Here is a 24,030-nt window from a genome sequence, read left to right on the forward strand (position 1 = left end):
TTCAGATTGGCTACTCATGATTAATGGATGTTTTTTGTCTTTGGTCTCTTTGTTTCATTTCCCGTCCTATAAAATGAGACTAATAATGTCTGCTCATCTTACAGTAATGTAATAAATTCATTAACTTTTCTGAAGAACTCTAGAAAATGATAGTGATGAATACTATAGAAAACCACATTAGAAATTAATTCCGTCTTTAGAAAAGGGTTTGTGTAGTATGTAGTAAATGAAGCATGGGCCCAACACTGAGTGCTGAACATAGAGTGAAGTGTTGAATGGCTGCCCATTAGGTGAGCACTCACCCAAAAATAATTCCCAGGCACCTCTGACTGTAGTCGTTCATTTTGCAGTCTTAATATTCCTCTTTAACATGCCTTTTTCTATTTAGCTTTATCACTAATTCATACTAATCATCTCCAATTAAAAAATATTTTTAAAAATAATTACCAATGTAATTATATATTCTTAGAGAGTTGTAGTGGTACTCAGAAACGCTAAAGTAGAATTTCAAATATTTCAAGAGTTCTGCCTGGCCTTTATTCTTTTGGGAACATTCTGACATTTTAGAAAATGTGAAGTTTTCTTTTAATACAAAAGCTTGAGTGTGGGAATAGGTCTGTTCCTTGTTGGATATGAGTATAAAACTCTCATATTAAGCCATATTAACCATATAAAAAATAATGACTCTTTATTAAAGAAAGAGAACAGTTTCTTGAAAAATTAACAACAATACTTGAATTAAATGATTGCTTTGAAATTTATTCTCCTCATTTAATTAAGTGATTTTCTTTGCCTAATTATTGTTGTGTTATCATATGTGTTCATTACTGACATTTTGAATTGATTTTAATGACTCCTTTTGACTATGAAAGAGTTAGGGTTTTGAAAAAATAGAGATGTGAAAAGAGTCAATAACCATAATTCTCTGTTATATTTGACCGTCGATGGTGTCAGGATGGTATTGTGGTCTTACCTCCCAGCGTTCTTTTTCTACTTTATTCAGTGAATTTTAATGCCAGCTAAAGCAACATGCCTGGGAACAGAAATTAGTCTGTGGGTCTCCCCTCTCCCTGCTGAGTCCCTGGGTCATTTGACTTCCCCTGGTCTCTGTCTCTCTGAGCAGATTGAATCTTTTTTTCTTTGGTGTGAATAATTCTGCTGCTTTTCCCTTGCCTGTGCTAAAGTAGCAGGGGCACAGACCCTGGTAGGCAAAAATAGAAGGTGTTTGGTTTAATATTGTCAAAAAGAAGGCCGCCTGTAACGTGTTTTCCTGGTGAGATCACAGTATCACAGTATCACACAGTATCACAGTATGTTTGGGATTGGAAGGGACCTCAAAAGATCATCTAGTCCAATCCCCCTGCTGGAGCAGGAATGCCTAGGTGAGGTCGCACAGGAACATGTCCAGGCGGGTTTTGAATGTCTCCAGAGAAGGAGACTCCACAGTTACCACCAGACTCCACAGCCTCCCTGGGCAGCCTGGTCCAGTGTCTGTCACCCTCACTGAGAAGAAGTTCTTTCTCAAGTTTAAGTGGAACCTCTTGTGTTCCAGCTTGATCTCATTACCCCTTGTCCTATCATTGTTTGCCACCGAAAAGAGCTTGGCTCCATCCACTACATCCTGGGTCTCTTTAGCTTGAAGAAGAGGAGACTGAGGGTTGACCTTATTAATGTTTACAAATATATGAAGGGTGAGTGTCAGCAGGATGGAGCCAGGCTCTTCTCGGTGACAACCAATGGTAGGACAAGGGGCAATGGGTTCAAATTGGAACACAAGTTGTTCTGCTTAAATTTGAGAAGAAACTTTTTCTCAGTGAGAGTAACAGAATGCTGAAACAGACTACTACTCTGGAGATATTCAAAACCCACCTGGACACTTTCCTGTGTAACCTCATCTGGGTGTTCCTGCTCTGGCAGGGGGATTGCACTAGATGATCTTTTGAGGTCCCTTCCAATCCCTGACAGTCTGTGATTCTGTGGTGAACCATTCTTCTGCATATTTCAAAAAGATTGGGGTTATTTAGAAGAGCAAGTAATAGTTAAAAAAATTGTGTGATTCAGGGAAATTATTTTTCAGTTAGCTTTTTTAAAAATAGAAGAATGCAACAGTCATTCTGTAATGTCATTAACATTTTTTCCATAGTGTTCAAGGTAGTTAACTACCTAGTCTCTTTGGAAAACCATTATGGTTAATTGACACTGTGAATTTAAAATGTGTTGAGAATTAACTGTAGATTGAGGAAATGTGTTTTGAAAAAAGGTGGGATTAATATTCTAGATCTTTTTTGTTCTTACACAAAAATGAGGGAGTCACCAAAATGAAACACAGAGTACATCAGTGGTAATTCTAGACAATCAAGCATTTTCTGCTATAATTCACCAAAAATAATTTATACATTTTATATTTAAATTTTGGATGATAATGACTGTTGATAATATTTTTCTTGCTGCTATAGAAGTGTTGTTGTTTTATTTTCAGAGTTCGCCAGATTTTGAAGACAGTTTTGAAATCGTGTTTATATACATCAGCCAGATGAAAATTATAAAATTGCTTTTATCAGGCCTTGCTCATACAGCAGTTTGATGATTATGTTTAGTATTTTTTATTTTTGTGCTTTCATTGTCATCCTATGCTACAATATAAATGCAGTAAGATTTTTTTAAAAAATTCTCTTTATATGTTATCCAAATTTCTTTCCTAATTGAAGCAATGTGTTCTGTGTGTCTCTATAAACAGAAGCAGTTATGAAAAATCTCATGTGTTTATGTAAAGAGTAAAAATACTTGTGGTGGCTTGTTAAAGGTTTACAGTAGAAACAAAAATACATACAGAGAAATCTCAGGCTTCTCTAAATTCCTGATTGTAAATGTACACAGCGATAGTTATCAACAGAATATACTGAATATACTTTAAATAGCTATTTCTGCATTTAGCTGTTATACATTTGTCTCTTTATACATTTAACTATTCAGAAGAGGTCGTGCTCTTACAACTGAATTTTACTTTAAATTTTGTACTTAATTCCAGGCTAAGCTGTTGAGGCTGAATGACAATATGAACTGGGAAATATGGTGCGATGTGCTGTGTAATGCTTAGTTTGTTTATATGCACTTACAATCTCTTGGCATAGATAATGTTTTAGGGTTATGTTTGGGATGGAAAAGCTGTTTGGCTACAGTCTGTAGCAGGTGAAGCCTCTGGAGAACAGGGATGTGGTGTTTTCCCTGAGAGCTGCAATTACACTTGGGGAAAGAGTTTCCTGAGGTATATGCTGAAACACATGGAGAGAAGGAGGAAGGAGAGTGAGACAGACAGCAGCAGGATCCAATAGATAAAGGAGAGACTTCTTTACAATCTCTTTTAATTTCCAGTCTCACTTTAAATTTCCGCTTAAATTAGTTCTACTAATTTATATTCTAATAAAATCTAGCTTTAGAGCCTTCCAGAGATTTGGGATGTGTAGTTTAGGAATAGGTCCAGGCAATCAGAATAGGTTGGCCAACCAGAAAGTTTGAAAGTGAAAAGCTGGTCATATCATGGAAAGACAAGAGTCCCATGTCTGTTCCCAGTTTTGCCTTATGATGTTAATTGTATATCAGTGCTGGTCTTTGACTGATACTCTGCATCTCTGAGAGGGCAAAATATGGGCTTAGAAGATGACTATGGCATTATAAAATAGTCTTTTTCCATGTATTTTGAGCACGTTGACAATATCTTGCCCAGAAGGCACTGCTTCTTGCATCCTGTAGCCAGAATTTCCATAGGAGTGCATGTGTCCATCACACATTTACAGTAACTCTATTTGCTAAAGCAGTCACTTGTATTTTGTGGGACCCCAAGCTGACCAGATCAGGAGATTTAGAATATCTATATATAATTCCTAGCCTTTTGGCCTTCTTACTCATGATTATTAAAGGATTTATAATTCCTTTAATAGGATGTCAATCTCTACTTGCCATCTTTTGCCTTCCTGCTACCTTTAAATGTGTTCTGGTGTGACGATAATTTCACTGTTAAATATGTTGATATGTCACGCTGTTACTAATGGAGTCAATGAGACTTCATTAATTAGATTTGCATAGTTCTAGAAGTGTAGAGTAGTATTAATACATAAATGGGGTCTTTTAATATTTATTCATCTTTTACCTGCATATGCTTGCAAAAACCTGATCAAAACTCATTATCTAAGACATCTAGATCAACTTATTTGAATAATGGAACTGTCGTGGCCAATAATAGAGAAGGTGAACTTTTCAGCTTTGGGGTATATGGTAATTCCATTCATGTAACTTCTTAATTTTCTTTCCACACTCAGTGTAAAAAAAACAACCAAACAAAAAGACAACAACCATTTTATTTAACTGTTAAGACAGTACAGTGGGCTGAATTCATACTCCATTGACGAGTAAGCTTTTTTTCCCCTCCTTCTGTGTCAGGCTTCCCATGAGACACAACAGAGTGTTTTTTTCAGATAATGTGTTGCTGCAGAAAAGTTGATTGTCAGCACTAAGCGAACTAAGTCCCAAAAAGGCTGACACAGCTTTTTCCTGCTTTGACTTAATCCTTCACTTTCTTTGTGTTTACTGAGTTTGTTGTTATGATCACATATTTTTTATTTGTAACGCACAGCTTGTATGATGTAGGTGACTAGTAGAGTGTCATCAGGAGAGGGATCAAAATAGGTCTTCAATTTGATAGGATGTAGCATCAAAGATGACTTGCATCTTAACCCTGTTTTAATTTGCACAGAAGAATAATCTGGATTGAGTCACCTCGGTATTTCCTGTCACAGAAGGAAAAACAGAAGCTTTTGGTCCCTGTAGAGCTATAATGGTCAAAGAGTTAGAAGATTTGTTCTGTTAAATCTGGCCCTGTTAACCCAGCAATCAAATCACTCCACCGCACCCACCTCTGGTTCACAACTGTCTGTTGCACAAGGATAATGAATCTGCTGACACAGTTTACATCTCTGAGGGCTCTGCTGTTTCTTGACTGACTGCACTGAACGCTACCTGCTGGGATTCTCCATGGCAGCCTCTATGAATTACAGCAATACCCATCCCTGGTGACTGGGTCTTTTTCTTACATTATGGATGTACTGGGAACCTGCTTCACCCTGACAAATCCAGGCCTTCCCCCTACAGAAAAGTTCCTTTTCAGTCATTCCTGGTGCTATCACCCAGCTAAGGGTTAATCTCATTCCTTAACTTCAGGAACACAATGGGATGGCTCAAAACTTAGGTCTTCTGACTTGTCCCAATAATTTTCTGCTCCTTCCAGGCAGGGTTAAGTGTGGTTTGAATCATCTGAGGTTGGCCCTTTTCTTTCTGCACCTTTGCCAACTTCAGGTGGCCACCAGGGCATTGCTGGTTGGTGTGTGGGACCAGAAATGGCAGGACCTGCCTGCCAGACTCCATTCCTGACACAGGGTGAAAGAAAACGGAGCAAAACAAATGTCATTTGGAAGGGAAATGTCATCTTTTTGGGTCAATACTAAACCACCACTTATTTCTCTTGTATGAAGTTTGTATTACTTGCTGCTTATTAAATCTCTTAGAAAGGACATGCTTGTTGGCCGCATAATTTCCGTTCAAAATTCCACTGTGGTGTTTTATAATTAGCAATGTTATTTACTATAGCATCATGCCTTCATACTATATAATTTTGCTATAGAGGCAACTTTTTTTCCAGAACTTTAAACCTGGTAATTCTAAGATGTGTTACAGGAATGTAGCTGTGCAAACGTTTTATATAACACAGTAAAGTGTTTGCCTGTAGAATTAAAATATTTAAATGAATTTTGAACAGAATATTTGAATAATTATTTCAGAGTAAAATGAGGGACCTGATAACACTACCAATACTTGATATTGTATTTTGGAATAATTACAAAGAATGACTCAAGTTATGTGTAATTGCTGCTCTGACTGATAGAATCTGTTTCTTACATTGGTTTTGTTGTTGTTACTGCTCCACTTGAGTTTTTTTTTAATTACTTCAAGATATTATAGTGCAAATACTTAAACAGTGGGATGCATGTGAATAATTCTGACTTGTAGATGACTCCATGCTTTTTAAAATAAAAGTGAATGGTAATTTTTTAGCTGCTTACATAACATCTCATTAATATGGATACACTTGAATCTATTTTAGTTTTAATTCCTGTTTTGCCCACAGACAGCCTTTTGATTGATTACCAGTTTACCTTCAGTTTATTACAAGAGGATGATCGCCATCACACTGCCATAAACTTTATAGCAAATCCAGAACAGGTAAGAAAATACTAGCTTTAGATAAGCTTTGGAGAGTCATGATCAAGATTTCCATTGGATTTGACTATGATGAAAGGTTTGCCAAGTGCCTATATTTTTGAATCTTTTGAAAACTGGAAATTATTTCAGTGTATTCATTGAGAAAGTTTCTAAATGGTAGATGTACTTATTAGCATTTTATAAGTGTTTTATTTTTGTTCTCATAGTTAACAAGTTTTGGTATCTTTCTGAGCTTAATTAAAGGAGTATAACTTCAGTTAAGAAATCTTTATTAACAGATGAGAAGTAATTTTTGAATTTTAATTAAAATGTAGCCATTTGCCATGTATTTTCTTGAGTTTATGAAGAAAATTATTTCATTATTTTTATCACAATCTGAAAAGATGACTAGTGTAGTTATATGCTTACTTGTACCCTGTTCTTACTGAAGCAAAACATAGGATTGCCTTTGCCTCTGAATTATTGCCATTTACGTTTAAAATGAAAAAGAGAAGATGATTAAAAGGCTGTATTCAATTATGTGCAATAGTGGTATATTCAATACACTCGGTATATTTTGTTAAGTTCAATATATTTTCTTTCTTTTTTTTTTATCCAGTCAAATAAAAATCTGGATATATCAATTAATGCATCAAACAACTTCAACCTCAATATTACATGGTCTATTGGTTCTACAGGTGAGGGTGAACTTTGGTATGATGACTTGTTCCCATGTGATTTCATGATCCTTTAAGCTATTTTAACCTGATTGTCTCTTTGTTGCTAATTTTGATAATAAAACTTTACCAAATGTGTTCTTTTGCCATTATCATTATGCTATTATTAATTATATTATTTAAACCTCAGATGATAATTTGCAATCTGAACAAAGCTTCATTAATATGTTAACTTTCTCTCCTATTCAATTAAAATCACTTTGGTAGTAAAAGCTTGTAGTCTATTTAAATTTTTAAAATAATAGCGTTATGAAATGCTGTGATTTTAATTAAGATAAATTGCTGCCTTAACTACTGCAGAGACTGAGATTTTAATTTCTTTGTTCTAGTGTTCAAGCTAAAATTTTAATTATTAACCTTAACATTGATATCAAACAATAAAGTTCTTCTGTGTATGCTGATAAAAGGAGCCGCTTATCTATTTTCCTCCAACTTTGAACCCCACTACTCTTCTTTGTTTTAATAAGAAGAAAATCTTTATTTAGACAGTTTCTCTGAATTGGTTCTATTGACTTTCTGAAAACACATCCAAGGAGAAGCATGATGCTTAAAATGAAATTGTCCTAAAAAAAAATAAACCCAAACAGAAGTTTTTTAGGCAAGGTTCAGACTTTGTCTTACATAAACTCATGAATTTCTTCATCAATGTAATTCTGAAGTATTTTAATGTACCATAGTTAGTAAATTCTATCTATTCCTTTATTTTAACTTAGCACAGTCACTTATATATTTGCAAAAACTGATGTGTTTATTAGGAAGTATGTTATTAAAGATTTCATAAACAATTAAAACTCTACATAAATAATGTAAGAGGTAGACAAATACACTTTTATGCTTTATTAACCTATGAGTTTTTATTGAAGTGGAATGTAAAGTACTAGAGGGAAGCATATCTACCTAGTTGACCATAACAACTTTCTTCTAAAATTCATGAAACTTCTACCTGTTTTATGGTTCACTCATAACCACTTGAAACCGGAGTAAGAGTTTCTGTGAATTCTCCTTGTGTATGTGGAATACCTCCCATAATAAAGGATTATTAAAGTTGTAGAATGAAGACACAAAAAGTAATTCAAGAATTTAAGTTTGTTATGCAGATTTACTTTGGCATATTTAATGATAATTAATGCTTGTCATAAATTCATAAATATATATCTACACATGGTGTGTGTGGGTTTTTTTGTTTTGTTTTGTTTTTCTTTAGCTGGAACAATATCTGGAGAAGAGATTCCTGTTGTTTCTAAGGCTAATATTAAGGAATACAGAGATAGCTTTTCCTGTGAAAAATTTAATTTTCGGAGCAACCCAAACATCACTTTCTATGTCTATGTCAGCAATTTCTCCTGGCCAATCAAAATACAGGTTAGTATGACTGTTTTGTTCTTATAAAGATGTTGATGTCTTAGCTTTACATTGAATTTCACATTTTCACTCACACAGAAAGTATGCAAATATTATTATTTGTATGCTGTATTTTCTGTGTATAAGAATTGTATGATGATGCTTGTGTTTTCCATAGCAACTCAGACTTCAGACTGTTGATTTTCAAATCTGAAATTAAAATTATTGAACATAAATGTTTATTTGTAATGTATCATATGCATTTTGACGTATATGTAAAGGAGGGCATACAAATATGTATGTACTTAGCTATCTGTGTATAACCTTTCTTAGACTCTGATTTTCTTAAAGGTTGAATATCTATATCATATTGCAATTTGACAGACTTCAGTGAACGTTAAGTGTATTTGGTTAGAATTTATATTATTTGAATTCATTGCAATCAATTTAACTGACTGTTTTCTGAAATAGTCACTGTGCAATGGCAAACTCAAAAAAAATCAATGCAATGACAGTTGTTTTGTGCTGTTTTGTTTTGTTTTTCTCTCGCTAAACACCCCTTCCCCCCCCAAGTTTCAGCAGTATTGATAGTTACCATTACTACAACAGTCCCCTGCACCAATCAAGGAGCTCTTAATGTGGATGACCAGCTTTCACCTATAGCTCCCTTACAAAATTGATTCTTAAAAATTGTTTTGTTAAAATGATAATAAAATTTCATCATTCGTAGTGATTTGCTCAGGACACTGCAACAAGATTCTTGCCAGTTATCCATAATTACAAGTATTGTACAGATTTCTATTTTGGTGGGGAAAAAAAAAACACCCTGTTTTTGTAAGATCCAGAGCCTGTTTTATATGTATATATTATACAGATAGATAGATATAGATATAGATACGACAAAGTCATTTTCTAATGAGCCTCCTGGGTTAAAGCAGTCATATTCTAAGTAAACTGACAGAGAAATACTATCACAGTGTTATGTTAAGTAAAGCTAGACATTTCTTAATAATAAATGAATGTTAACTGTAAATAAAAGTGTTACAGAGTGTTGAAGGATTAATTTGTGGAACTTATTAACATTTATGCATGTAGTGTTTCATATAAAATAACCCTGAAGGTTAACTGCTTTTTTTTACTCTTCATATTAGCAGTATTTTTTACAGTCACCATTCCCACTTTCTAAAGACAGAACAACCTCAATTGCCAAATAGCTTTCCTAAACAAATCCATGAAGCAATTGAGGCTGTAAATACATTACACATTCCCTTCACCTTCAGATTGGAAGGTGCCTATGTCATCATTATAAGAAAAATGTTATTAAGGTGACGTATTCCTAAGACGTGCAACTCTTTGTCAGATGTCGGCAGATTGCGTCTCCTTCCTGTGCTGTTTCCACTGTGGTATGACACCTGAATGGCAATATGTTTAATGCTTGATGAATGGAATCCCTGATCATTGGTTACATCCCTCCTTCCTTTCCTTCCTTTCCTTCCTTTCCTTCCTTTCCTTCCTTTCCTTCCTTTCCTTCCTTTCCTTCCTTTCCTTCCTTTCCTTCCTTTCCTTCCTTTCCTTCCTTTCCTTCCTTTCCTTCCTTTCCTTCCTTTCCTTCCTTTCCTTCCTTTCCTTCCTTTCCTTCCTTTCTTTCCTTTCTTTCTTTCCTTTCTTTCCTTTTTTTTTTTTTTTATCCAGACTTTTCCTTATGTGCCACAGTTGTATTATTTTTGAGGCACATTAAAATTCATCTGTCTACACAGTTCTCTCTCAAAGATGATGGTGCTTGAGTATTGCATTCCTTTCCTCTACTGCTAATTTTTCATAGAAAGCTTCTTCCATCTAGAGATGCAGTCACTCCAATTTTATGCAGTGGAAAAGGAATGCTAAGGTTCGATTATAGAAACTGTTTCAGGATGTTTATATTGTTCTCTGTATTTGCCTTCCTAAATCAACAAGACTATATTTAGCTCTCAACTTTTTAATGCTGTGATTTGTTCTTTTCCAAGGAAATATTTGAAGTTCAACATTACCCATATAGATTTCTGATGTTTGATGCTCTAGCAGTAGATGAGATCTTCAAATGATAAATGGAGTAGGGAGCTTTTTAGAGAAAACAAGTTGATTTTTTTTTTTAATATATATAAATATATATAAATAGATATAAATATATATATATATTAAAAAAATATATATAAACTTTATGCTTCTCTATATAATAAAAATTTTAAAAACATATGAGCCTTCCTGGGACTTAGGATTAGGAGAGTTAAGTCATGGTTCATCACTATGCAGAGGCTTAAGTTTCCAAGGCTCGCGGTTCTAATATTTGTGATTTTCTACACCTACATCTCTTAGCATGCCAGCTTTCACCTTCACAATATACAAATGTGGTTTATATCAGTCTATTACTATATTAGAGAATATCCATTTAAAATACAATAATTCTTACAAAAATGATGTTACTGTTATACTAGTGAAAGGCCTCCTCAGGAGAGTCAAGATATTGATGATGGATTTCAGTTTTGGTTCGGAATGGGGAACTATTCTAGATGGGCTCTGGATTAATTTTCAAATAGTCTAGAAATTAATCTCCTGAAATTAGCTGCCTTTCCCTTTCTGTGGTGATTAGCGAGTTAGCTTGGTGTTCTAGTGCAGGGCTTTGGATGTCACAGCAGCTGGCCTGTGCATAAATGGTCTTAGATACCAAACTGTTTGCATTGTGGTCCTGTCCACTAATGCAGTCATGCTGCATTGGTCAGATCATGTTGGTTAAAAACGTAGTGATATTTTATATCATCTCTGCACTGAAGGTTTCATTTAATCCTGTTAGAGCTAAGGAAATTGCTGTGGCTTCCTTGAGAGGTACGCTGTTCATAGGAATAAGTAAGATAGCAACATGAAATTTGGCACATGCCTTTTATGCAATATTTTCTAGAGGACTAAATACTCATTTCAGCCCATGTAACATTTTTCAAATACAATCTGGGTACCAGTCTCCAGTATTTACATTATTCATCGTGACTTGTCAAGGATAGATTATATAAAGAATGAGTTCCTAAGGAAGCAAAAATAGTGAACTTACTTCCCTTGTATTGGGTATTTCCAGTTGTGTTGTTGATATGCATTTCATCACTCTCCTTTTATGCCTCCTGTGATGCTGGCACTGGAGCTGTGATCACTTGTGTCTTTCATTGGGAATGTTTGGCTGTTGGATCTGGAGTTACTGCTCTTACAGTTTCATTTTCTATGGGAAAGGGAAGAGCACTCATTATACAAGGCATTTAGTTTCATTCTCTGTCAGTTGCCTTTATTGTATCTATTTTTACCTTTAGTTCTCTTCAAGATTTTCATGACTACCAGGAAAACTCTACATCTCAGCAGGTGATTGTTTATTTCGATCAATGGCTCACAGTTGTTTCCTCAAGTACTTTTATTATGCATGTTACCTATTCAGCAAGCTTGGAGTTTTTTTTCCTAAATCTTAAGAGAAATCCCCGGTCATTCTAACACAAAATAACCTCTTTTGAAATATGATTTCCTGACTTTGAAAAAAGGATATGTGATGGTTGTGTCCATACAACAATTTCCTGAAGATGGTCTGTGGTAACTCTTTGCCAGCAACTACTGATGAGCCTAATGACCTCAGAATACAAGTTCTTCAGCACTGGATAGCAGTGAATTACTTACCAATCATAGAAACTATGTAGGACATTTTCAGTTTCAGATGAAAACCTGCTCTCTTTAGAAAACTGCACTCTAGGTTGCCATTACTCAGCACCCTTCTTCTGTCTGTAATGGCCATGGGCGCACAGCTGGCTGCTCAGTCAGTAAGAGGGCTCTGCAACCCTCAGGGGAAAATGCTGGATTTAAACTTGCTGATGCTAAAAGCATTTTATTTAGCTATAAGATCTCTTCTTCCGTGACATCAAAGGAGAAGCAGAAACATGGCATAGTTGCATAAGGGGTCGTTAAAGAGGTGGTGATATAGGACATCTTCAGCTTAGAGCTGTTTCCACAAATAGACCTGTTATCAGGTGTAACGTAGAGAGCTACCAGTTTTTCTCAGAAGTATGTAATAGTTATATGTTGGCACACAAATATCGGATATCTTCCGGTTGAATTACTAGAAAAGTTTATACCACACTTTCATGTCCTGTAATGCAGAGTTGACTGGAAAGTAAGGATGAATATAGACCCATAAGCTTAGTTGTTCCAGACTTTAATAGGCAACAGTAGTTTATGCATTTTCTTGAAGGAAGTCTTTATAAAATGTCATTGTTATTAGAGGGCTCAAATGTCCAAGTAAAAGGACATGATTTATCATCCAGAATTATGATCCCTACATTTGACTGAGACGTAGTCCCAATCCTTTTGCTGTACCATGTCTTATATATCTGTTAAATAGGAATCCATGAGCAGATGCTGTTGTCTTAAATAGGCTGGATTTTTGAACAGAGTATGTGGCAAAGCCCCATAACTTGTTTCTGTTTATTTTTATTTTATTTTGAGAGTAGATGTAATTCAGACTCCACTGGTAATGGAATTTGAAGGCTTTAACATTTATTGAAAAGCAGTAACTCATACTGTAGCCAGCACCTCAAATAATGGTCAGTGGTCCCTGAAGCAGTCATAAAGCATGGGCTTCTGACAACTATGCAAATATTAATACCGGCAGTAACAACATGTTCTTTAGTCTCAGGAAACTAATTTTACGGCAGGGGATTTTTGTCATTGAAGCTGGTAACAGATGTCTTTCCTTTTTCATTCTATTTTTTTTTTTTTTTTAATCAGTTCCTGCCATATTCTGAGAAGCAGCAAGTGCATACAAAACAAGCAAATACCCTTAAAATGCTGTCCTGGCTATCTGGTTGACGTACTGTGTCCCTAAGGAGAACAATAGCATTTCTGCTTCTGGATCAGCTGCTTTCATGCACCTATATCTCTTTATATCTGTCAAACTTCTAAGTCTGATCTCAACTTGTGCCTGAGCAGACAAATTTTCTACCAATTTTAACCCCATTTCTGGAGATAATAATAACTGTTCTACCAGTTATTTCCTTTCCTCCCTAAAGTGTAAATGAAAGGATCACAAGTGTCTGAGTTTTAATTGGGAGGGCCAGTTTAAATTATAAAGTTCAACCTCAGCAAAGCACTACCTCACAAAATGAGGTTTGTATTTAATGAAAAAAAAATCATGTTATTAACTTTTGATCAGAGAACAGTTAATCCCTTACAAGTTTCCATAGCATAGAACAATTATTGTTACAGTGAAGTTAGACGTAATGTTAGTGCACATGTAGAATGCCCAATTGTGTTGGAAAGAAGGAATTTAATTATTCTTGAACAAGTCTACTACAAGCTTTAGTAGCATATTGTTGGGTTCTTTTTTTTTCTGCACTGTTTTTTTCTGAGGAAAACTATCTTTGGCACCCTGTATTAGTTTGTACGCCAGAACAGTATAATGAATTATGGTAAGATTTACATTTTATTTGTATGTAGCACAACAATTAATCAAAACTACTTCATATATACATTTTCATGGGTTTTTCTTTAAAGGGAAACTAGTGTTCTTTCAGCTTAGTGGCTCCTGTTTCAGAATTGATTTTCTTTCCCCTGTTAATAGCCTGCCTGTAGCAACTGAAAAGGAGTGTAATGTAAATCAAGAAGCGTATCTATCCTTGTAATAAAATTTACTGTGTAGCATAATTTATTACAGCTTGTTGTTGTTGTTGTTTTGGAGTTCGTTTTGAATTTTTAATATTCGTGAATGACTTATGTTGTAAAAGCTCCAAAAAGTAAAAACTTGTCAGTCACTGCCAGTAGAAGTTACAGCAGCAGCACAAACCTAATTATTAAATTAAGAAATAAAGATCAGAGCTTTTTTATTTTTAAAACCTTACCAAATATTACAAAGGTCCTGATTCTGGAGTCTTTGGTTGGAAAATGTGTATTTATCCACATGTAGCTGTGCTTGTACAGAGCCTCCTCCTGTCAGTGATCGCACACCTAAATCTAATCTCTATGATTTATGGTGAATGATTCAATTTCTAAGTGCCTTAATGGTTTTCATGGAGGCTGCTGAGTAACTGCATATAGCTATGTGTGAAGACACTATAATTCTTGAAACACTAAACAGGTATTGATGATGAAGTGGATATGTTAGCTTCCAAAATGACTTTGATGTTTTCTTACAGTAAATATAAAATCCGTCTTGAAAAGAGTTTTGATGGTAGAGAACAAGAACCTGGGAAATCCACCAAACCACCATGTAGTTACAGTTCTGCAAGCATCATTACATTTTTTTGGAACAGAAAAAAGTACAGGGTAGGTTAGTTTATGGATGACTTGAGGTATAACCCAAAATGTAAATTTATACTTAGCTTTAGTTTTCAATAGGCGTGATGATATTGATAAAGTCAGGCTCGATAATAATAATAATTAGCATATATTTATGAAAATTATCCTCAGCAGAGCTGGACGCAAAACTCAAGCTTAATGTGCTCAGGTTAGGCACCAGATAACATCTATACTAGAATCCGAAGGAAGTGATGTGAAATTGCTGGGCCAAAAGCAGGAGGTTACTAGGACCACGAGACTGCAGAAAAACAAATAAAAGTTCATTATTTGAACATAGCAAAGAAGCGATTCAGGTAAACAACAGATTTAGTTGTATACAGTGCTTCGGAAAAGACTCTGAAGGAAAGATATAGTATTTAGTATTTTGCCAGGCTGTACGCATTGACTGTAGACATTAAATTGGACAGCAAGGGAATTATCTGATGATTGTAATGTAGGAGAATGGATATCTAAAAAACCAGAGATTTTGGTAACAGATTACATGGCTACACATGATACATTTGCTCTTCAATAATCTGCCAAAGTGGCTCATCTAATTAACTTTCTGGGTGTGGCAGAGTGGAAACATTTAGTTTGTTTGACAGAAAAAAATCTGAAAATTCAGATTTATATCTTGCATAGAGTTGTTTCTTATATCTGATTAAAACGTATGAAAAGATGTTTTCATTATTTCTCAATTCAGTGTAAGCAGAGGTTTTGCTCTATAGCCACTAAGTGAAGGAGTTCAGAATAATTTTAAAATTGAAATCAGTGGGACAGCAGCATGAAGGTAAAGATTCAGTTCTTTCAGCAATAGATTTTTAAACTAAGCTTCATTCTGTTTTTCAACACATTAAATACCATTATTAAAAATCCTGTGTTGTAGTTGTATTATTACAGGTGTATCTGTTACACATGTAATTATTGCATTCTCTAAAGTGGTTGAAAATTACTACCCAAATGTGGACTGTTACAGTAATTATGATTACCTTTTTTCTTTCTGGGGTAATCAAATATAATACCAGAAATCTGTGGATTCTTACCTTGGAAAATTGACTCTCTGTAGTACCTATAATTTATTTCCTTGTAGTTGCAAGACCAATTCAGTGGATAATAAACCATATGATTGTATAACATTCCCCCAAATCTAATCTGCCCAAATGCAATGTAGCATTTTCCAAAATGCTTCCCATGAATCCTAAAGTATTGCTAAAATGAGATGTTTTCTGATGATTAGATTATACCTTTTTTCTTTAGAAATAACAATAGAGCTGTTAACAATTGTCTTAAAACACACCAGAAGAAGTTTGCCAACTATATTGTGACAACTTCTGCTCTGCTCTGCTCTACTCTTCTAAATGAAAATGTTAATTTATTGACTCTCCCTGGTACATTTCTTTTTCTAGTTACCTTTGGAAATGTTTAATATGAGCCACCAGAATATCTGTAAATACTTAACATAGTTGGTATATTTCTCAGAAAGCAGATACAGTGCTTAGTAGTTCAGCTGATGATTTAAGGGAACTGAAACACCTAAGTAAGACATAATTAGTCCTCAATGATGCATAGTTTTAATTGGTGTATAATTCAAATGTCTGAGATAAGAACTCATGTAACTGATGTGCCAATTGTATAGGGTTTTCTTTTCCAGACAGACCAAGGTACCATCTACTAGTAGCTCTGTAACACAATAGAGATGTATAGATACAGTATTTGCTAGTAAAAATTATCTCCCTGTGATGTTTAGTAAGTAGATATTGAAATTTTTTTCTCTAATTTCCATTTCCCTTATCTACTTAATTAAGTAAATTGTGGTTGGAAGACTCAGAATGAAATAGAAGGTATTTCTTGAAGATAGCTTTTATTTGTTCAGGATTTTTGATTATCTATAGGAAAATAAATCAATTACTCATCTTGAGATTTTGGGAGGGAACATGTGAAAGGGTATAGAAACCAGTCTCTTTTTTTAATAATAAGAAAAAACTCTTCAAAGATTAAGATTCTCTCTGAGGAGAACATCCATGCCTTGTTGAACTGCAGCAGCCTGTAAAGGTCATATACAGTGGCTCCCACACAGAATAATTTGAAAGTAAATGTTTGGCTCATAGGGAATCAGAATGGAAATAGGAAGATAGTGGTAGGGAATAGATATTTTCATCCTATTTATTATGACTTTCCATTCTAGAAACCTTAGTTACCCTCTTTGACCAGGATTTTGTAGATGTGAACAATGTGCGGGATTTCTGTTTCTCGTATTTTTGTTTGAAGTTGCATTTGTGCTAAACTAGACCAAATAGATGCTTTTCAACTTTTCTTAGTAAACAAAATGTCAGAGGACCAAAATCAACTTAAAAATTCCAACATAAGGTGTTTGTGAAGTAGGCTTCCCGGGAACCCCACATCTGCTGAGTAGCGATGACAATTTTGTCAGCCTCACCAACATGATGACGGTCCTGACACTGACTGGAGTTTCAGGTTTTCAAATCAGAGCAGCTCTTGGGTTTCCAGGGGTCGTTTTCTTACAGATGTTTTTGCTGCTCAGGCTGCTCTGAACTGTCACTCAGAGCTACAAGGTACTTGGCCTAACTGGATCCCCTGCCTAAACATACAAACTAGAGCTCATTTACATCATAGGATTGTCCTTCCGCAGCAGCACATGGTCATGAACTGAAGGCTCTAAATCTGACTTTGGAGCACTGAACCCACAAGATGTGTCATGGTGAACTGTCTCTGAGCCAGCGACCCTGTAGTTTCCAGCTCTAGGTAAACTTGACAGCAGTGACTGGAAATGCAGCTCTGGGATTTTGTTTAGGACTTCACATCTTAATTCCTCAGGCCGTGACAAGCTAACTAGAAACTGTAGGGTGCTTACAGATGAGTATGCAGAGGGCTTTATCTCCCAGCTTTCCAAAAGCACTGAAACTTCAAAAGTTGAGGCTGTTCATCTGCAAGGGTGAAAACTCATAGACTCTGCACAATCCAATATGAATTCAAGCGAAGCCATTTATTACAGAAACAAGCATCCTTATATATGCAGTTATTTCCTGATGACGCGTCCATGCTCCAGGCATGCATTAGCTGATTGGATATTGTCTATGTTCACGAGCTGTCCATGTGCCTGAGTTTCACTGCTAATAGGTGTGTTGATTTACGTCGTATTTTCAGCTTTCCATGGTGGCCTTGAAATTCTTTTGGGCCTGGCTAGTTTAATAACAAATCTCCATCTAATAGAATCCCATCCACATATTAACTTCAAGAAAATCCCTCAAATCTCCCACACTTATCTGCAAGATCATTTGCAGGAGCAAGCTAAGGGGCCATTAGCATCCTTAGCACAAGGAGGCCTCCTTTAGATTAAGCAAACATTCATGTTCAAGAATGTTTATTTTAATGAATCAGTATTTTTGATGACACTAATGTGTAGTAGTTACTGCAGTGACAAATGCAAATAGTTAAACTTTATATATGCTACTAGAAGACAATCGTTGAGAATGGAACATAGCTGTCTTATATTGGTCTTTGAGACCTCTTCTGAAGTATTTTTGATGTTATGGGATCATAGAATGATAGAACGTCCTGAGTTGGAAGGGACCCACAAGGATCATCAAGTCAAGCTCCTGTCCCAGCATATGATAATCCCACAGTTCACACCATGTGTCTGAGGGCGTTGTAAAGTCTCTCTATTTTTTTTTGCAAAACTAGGTGTTAATATTTTAAGCATATGGGCAATATAACAATTTCTATGATGAAATAATGAAATGAAAATATTATTTAGTGAGACTCCAGGATTTTGAAATCCAGAGTCGTTCTGAGGTTCTTCATGGATTAACTAATGCTTACGTGTTTTGAGCTGAGCTGACCAATGTGAAGACATGAGGAGGTGAAAGACGACAAATGTAATTCCTGCAAAACAGAAAATAATAGTACGAAGTTGGGTGGAATCACAAGTTCTTTGTTTAGCAAGAAGCTCTGACCTGCAAACTTGACTGTTAATTGGGCAGATAATGTGCAGCTACTGTGCTCTTTGTTAGATTACAGTGTGAACACTCACTTCTTTAGTCTGTTTGTCTTCATTACAAAGTGTTGTTTGTTAGTTTTGATTTTGAAATGCTTTAAGGCTTTTTAAATTGTGGTAGTGATGTTATTTTAAAAATTCTTGAATTCTTTATTATCAGAAGGCTAACTGCGTATATTTTGAAGAAATAGAAAGAAAACAACAAACAAAAAAACCCACCAACCCCCAAACTGCTTGGTCTATATTAGACAAACGTATTTTGTGCCTTCAGACAGGCAGTACATACAGCTATCAGGCATAAGATAGCCAGATAAGCATATTAAACAAGAGGGTGGAGAGCTTGCAGGTCATGTACTTTTTCTGAAATCTAGCTTTAAGTACATTAGTTATTTGTCATTACTTCTTCATGTAAGCACCTGATTTTATTGTTACCTCGGTGTTATATCTCATAGATGATAAATCCAGAAGGGGCTGCTGTGATCATAATCCAAAATGAGGCATGAACTAAAGCATAGGTTTTCACAAATTAATTGCTGTTTGAACTACACCTTATATTAAAAAAAAATAAAAAATGCAGTCTTCACTTTTCTGGAAATGTAGAAATTGGACACACACTAGACTCCTACTGAATAGTTCTGACTGTTAATTATCGCCACGTGATTCATGGTAAGTGTAGCTTTCCACAGGCTAGTCTTGAAGCATAATTTTATGTTAGAAAGAAGAGCTTCTTTCTATAAAAGATGTGCTGATGTTGTAAATAGAATACTCCATCACCTTTTCTTCAGCTTTTCTCCAGTCTTACTCTCATTCTTGTGGCTTTTCCTTGAACCCTCCAGTATTTCAGTATCCCTTGGGAATTATGGATGCTGGAACTGGATGTGCTTTTCCAAGCATGATTACATCTGTTTCACATACAGGGTGCATGATGTGCCTGAGGGGGCAGAAAAAGGTGGTTTTCAGCAGCTCCCCCATGGACCACACTTCACTCCTGAAGCAGGCAAAGCAACCTCAGCACCACCTTTCCAGCTCTTCCTTCTTGTGACTCCAGTCCAACCTTTTCTCTGCATTCAGTATTACAGTAGCCCTTTCACCACAGCATTGGGAATTTAATGATAATCTATCATAACCTCAAATGGTTTTCAGTGTCACTGAGTTTAGAATAGCATCCTTGGGAATGATCTTCATTCTATGATTCCACGTTTATGCTGTCAAAGGCAGGTTTATTTTTTTTACCTTCCCCTTATTCTCCCGTTCAAATGGCTTGGTAAAAGTGACCTATTATTTTCATTTCCTTCCCTCAGCATGCCAAATAAAATATATATTAATAATGATAGTGTTTTCTTGCCACTTATTGACAAAAGCTCTAAATAACACTAGAAAACAAAGATCCAAGTATCTCACTGTGCCTTGCATTAGAAATACATTTGCACAAATGTGTATATCTATTGGCAATTACATTTCGCTTTAACTAAAGTTTAATACATGCCATGTTGTATTTGTATTATTCAAATTTCTCAAAGTGGCACTTTTGCCAGAAGAATTAATACAATCACTTTGTATGTACAAACAGAAAAATATCCAGAAGTCGAGGCTCTGTTTACTTGTATTGTATTGCTATGTATGTTGATAGGGATGGTCTGTGTAGGTATGAATAGGTGAGTATTAATCTCCTGTGAAAACATGTAACAACTACTGATTATATAATACTTATTTTGAATGCATATATTCTTAAAATTGATAAAATTAATTTTTACTCTATTCCTACGTTATTATTTATCTTACTCGAATTTCATTTGTAGTTCTTTTATTCTGTTACCCCCTGATGAACACAGTTTACACAAAACTGGGGGAAGGTGAATCTTCTGCCTTTGCTTCCTTTTTTCTTCTTGTTCTGTGATGTCCTCATTTTACTTTCTTGTCTTTTCCTCTTATTATTATTCTTTACTGTGACAAGAAAAATATGCAAGTCTGCCGTTGTTACAGATTGCAATCTTGTTAAAATTGCCATATTAACTAGCAGTCCAGGTAGCGAAAAACCATTCAAGCTGTCAGATATTCTCAAATGAGTGAAATAAAAGCTGTTTGTATGTATATAGAATCATCATTACTCCTTTGTCTCATAATACCGTCTTTGTGCAGGCTTTGAATTGTTTTCATTTAAGGTAATTTTATTTTTCTTGTATTCCCAATGGTAGTGTCTGAGAAATTCTCTGCTATGTACAAATGAGAGTTTTACAGAAATGACTAATTTTCACTGATAACCAAGTTTTGTATTAGTTACCTCTAACAGAGGTGGTTCATATTGGGTTTCTTCATCAAATTACTATAGATACAGCACAAAATGCACTTGCTGTGGATACAGAAGTCCTGAGTTCGGGAAACACAGAATCGTTTCTGTTGGAAGAACCTCTGAAGGTTTCCAGTCCAACTCCCTGCTCAGAGCAGGGCTAACTCCAAAGTTACATCTGATTGCTCACATCCTTGTCCAGTCAGTTTTTTCCTTTGTATCTCATCTTGCAGTTTATGTCCATTGTATCTAACCCTCTTTCTGTGCACTCCTGAGAAGGCTCTGACTCTGCTTTCTCCGCATTCTACCCATTTGGTAGTTGGACACGACGATAAGGTCCTTTCTTTGCACTCTTCTAAAGACTTTCAAAATTAATGACTTATTACTATGTGGTAAAATGTGAGCTCAGTGAATTTAAAGAAAACATAAAGATGAATCCCAGGAATTCAGTGCAATTCAGTGCATTGTCCTTGTAAGTCCTTCTAACCCCAAGGATTTAAAAATAATGAAAATGGTTATAAATCTTGAGGTAATTATTTAGAAGAAATAGAAGATGGTTTATTTTGGTATTTATCCAGTTGTTAGGCCTTTTTAGGTCCATATTTATATCTGCCTTCTTGAAGAAAAAAATATTACTCAAATGGCATCTGGATAGCCTCCTAAGACAGAATGAGATGTGGTTGTTGTGGACAATAATTCCAATCATCACCAAAACAAAATGTGTGAACACTATTTTCTGAGATAAATCTAGTTTTAAATTTTATCCTGACAGATCTTTATTTTTCCCTTTTGTTGTTCCACCGAGTAGCTGCTTTCAAGACTATAAGCTTCTTATTATGCCTGTGTAGGTGTATTAACATGTAATGCTTGAAGGTGATGCAGTCAGATGTTCCTTTCCCAAAACCACCTGAGAAACTTGTAACTCTTACCATGGAGGGGACTTTGTGATACTGGTAGTTACAAGCCACATCCATTGTATAGAGCATAACATATGAAGTGCCTTTCCAATTTGATCTTTCTTTTCAACTGATATCTTTCCTGTGTAGCATAATCATTGTCCTTATTCAACTTGTGGTGCATTCCCACCCCATTTTGGGCATATGATTATTTAAATATACATTCCTTTATGGAAAATTTAACAGTGCTTGTGTGTACACAAAAAGGATCAGAAAGAAAAAGGATAAAGGATACATCTCCAGTAGCAGCAACAATAAAGAAGGCGAAATATAGAGTAAAGCAATATTTAAACTGAAATAGAAGGGTGGAAGCTTTACAGTTTTTAATTGTTAATCTTTGCAAAGTTGGTGGTGAGATGTCAGTGGAGAAAGTATTCATAATATGTATATTCAAAAGGTTTAGAAGGAAACCTTTGGCTCTGCTTTCCTGTTGGGGATGAGCATTGCTCATTAACATGACTGTGGTGTAGCTGTATCACTGAGTCCACGCCAAATCGAAGGCATTCAGTGGCATTCTTTGAAGTGCTTATGTCAGCTCTTCAGTGGGAATATAACAAAAGATGTGTGTTCTTCCCTAAGTAACAGCTATATTAACACTCTTGTGGTTAAATCCCATGTGTATAAGAAAGAATAGATTTTTCCTTAGCTGTTGCTTTCTCTTTAGGCATTAGGAAATGTGAAGAACTATTTCATTTGCATCACACCTGTATTAACTACTGTAAGCTGATAATGCTTTTTTTGTAAAATGATTACACTGATTTTTTTTTTTTTTCTTTTCCCTAACTAATAACACTTCATTTATATTCTGTGGGCATTAACCACAGAACTTCATTTGTTTGGAAAATCCTTTTTAAAGCTCTATTCATCTGTGGTCAGGCTAGTGGTAGTAAAAAATCAATTGCAGCTGTATTATTTGCAAAGTAATCAATTCACTTCTCCATTCTAACTAGAAGAGGCATCCTGAAGAGCTGGAAAAATTACACTCATCTGATATGCTTGATCTTGCCTTTGTTTCATTGTAAAGCCTGATACTCATCTCTTTACATCTGCTTCCTTTGAATTTTATTTAGAATTCATATAAATAAGGGCTACTTGAAAACATCTTGAACATGGATATGATCACCCTGTTCTTTTGACAATCCTTTGTCTTACTTGGTTTTATTTTGGCTCTTCTTATGAGCTGGGCAAATTTAAATGTTGTATTAATCTTCTGTGTTAATTATTGTGACCTGTACAATGTCTCAAATGATGTGTGCAAAGAAAATGTAGAAAGGAAGCATACAGTAACTTCTCGGTCCTTGGTTTTCATGCATACTAAGCATTAGTCTCTCCAAGATTTGATTCCATTATTAATCTTTTCATTAAAATAAATTTTACTTACTTTTCACTAACTGCCAATGTATTTAGTAATTTACAGAAAGTGAAGGGCCGCAAGTTTTATGTGCTGGGCTCCAGGGCTTGCAAACACACATGGAACATTGAAGTCATCTTCTGTCACCTCATTGATAGGAACATAAGCTTAGGGCTGGCAGGAACCTTTTCTGTCATCAAGGTGATGTTAGCTGATGTTGCAAGCAAACATGTTCATAAATTTATCTATCTGTTTTAAAAAGCAGATTTCCTCACTATTGAACTTGAAGTATTTCCACAAAGCTCTGTTATGTCCATGAATGTAATAATTCGTTTTCTACATATTTGTTATTGTACAGCCATCTTCTATTACTTCAATAGCTCTTTATTCTTCCTGGTGTTTACTCCCTTTTGTGTATTTATCCATGGCAATCATATTCCCTATCAGCCTTTGATTTACCCAGCTCAGCACACTCTGTTCTTTGCTCTTGATAAGATTCATTTTCTGTTCCCCTCCTGGCTGCCCTAATGGTTCTTCAGCTTCGGTTTGAATCCATCTTTGAACAGAGTGACAGTGCAGTGTACAGTCATTAGTCTGTCAAGACATCGTTCTGCAGTTAGACAATTAAATCGCTCAGTACCATTGTCACAATTTCAGTTACTCCATTAAGATGCTGCACATTCCGTTTGTGTTTTTCTTCACGCTTGGTTGCAGTTTGAGCAAGTTGCTTTAGTGGTGATTATTCTACACCTGGTGTA

At 35.3% G+C, this 24,030-nt stretch overlaps 1 protein-coding gene across 3 annotated transcripts in view; it reads left to right on the forward strand.

Annotated features, from left to right (window-relative positions):
* Positions 1-24,030, forward strand: part of ATRNL1 (attractin like 1) — a 488,525-nt gene that overhangs the window by 189,047 nt on the left and 275,448 nt on the right. For all 3 annotated transcript variants that reach the window (XM_082052467.1, XM_082052468.1, XM_082052469.1), the window contains 3 exons: positions 6,179-6,273; positions 6,872-6,950; positions 8,194-8,351. In XM_082052467.1, coding sequence (XP_081908593.1) covers positions 6,179-6,273; positions 6,872-6,950; positions 8,194-8,351 — 332 coding nt within the window. The remainder of the gene's footprint in view (positions 1-6,178; positions 6,274-6,871; positions 6,951-8,193; positions 8,352-24,030) is intronic.

Source organism: Streptopelia decaocto (genome assembly GCF_964273445.1).
Source record: "Streptopelia decaocto genome assembly, chromosome: 5".
Taxonomy (NCBI): domain Eukaryota; kingdom Metazoa; phylum Chordata; class Aves; order Columbiformes; family Columbidae; genus Streptopelia; species Streptopelia decaocto.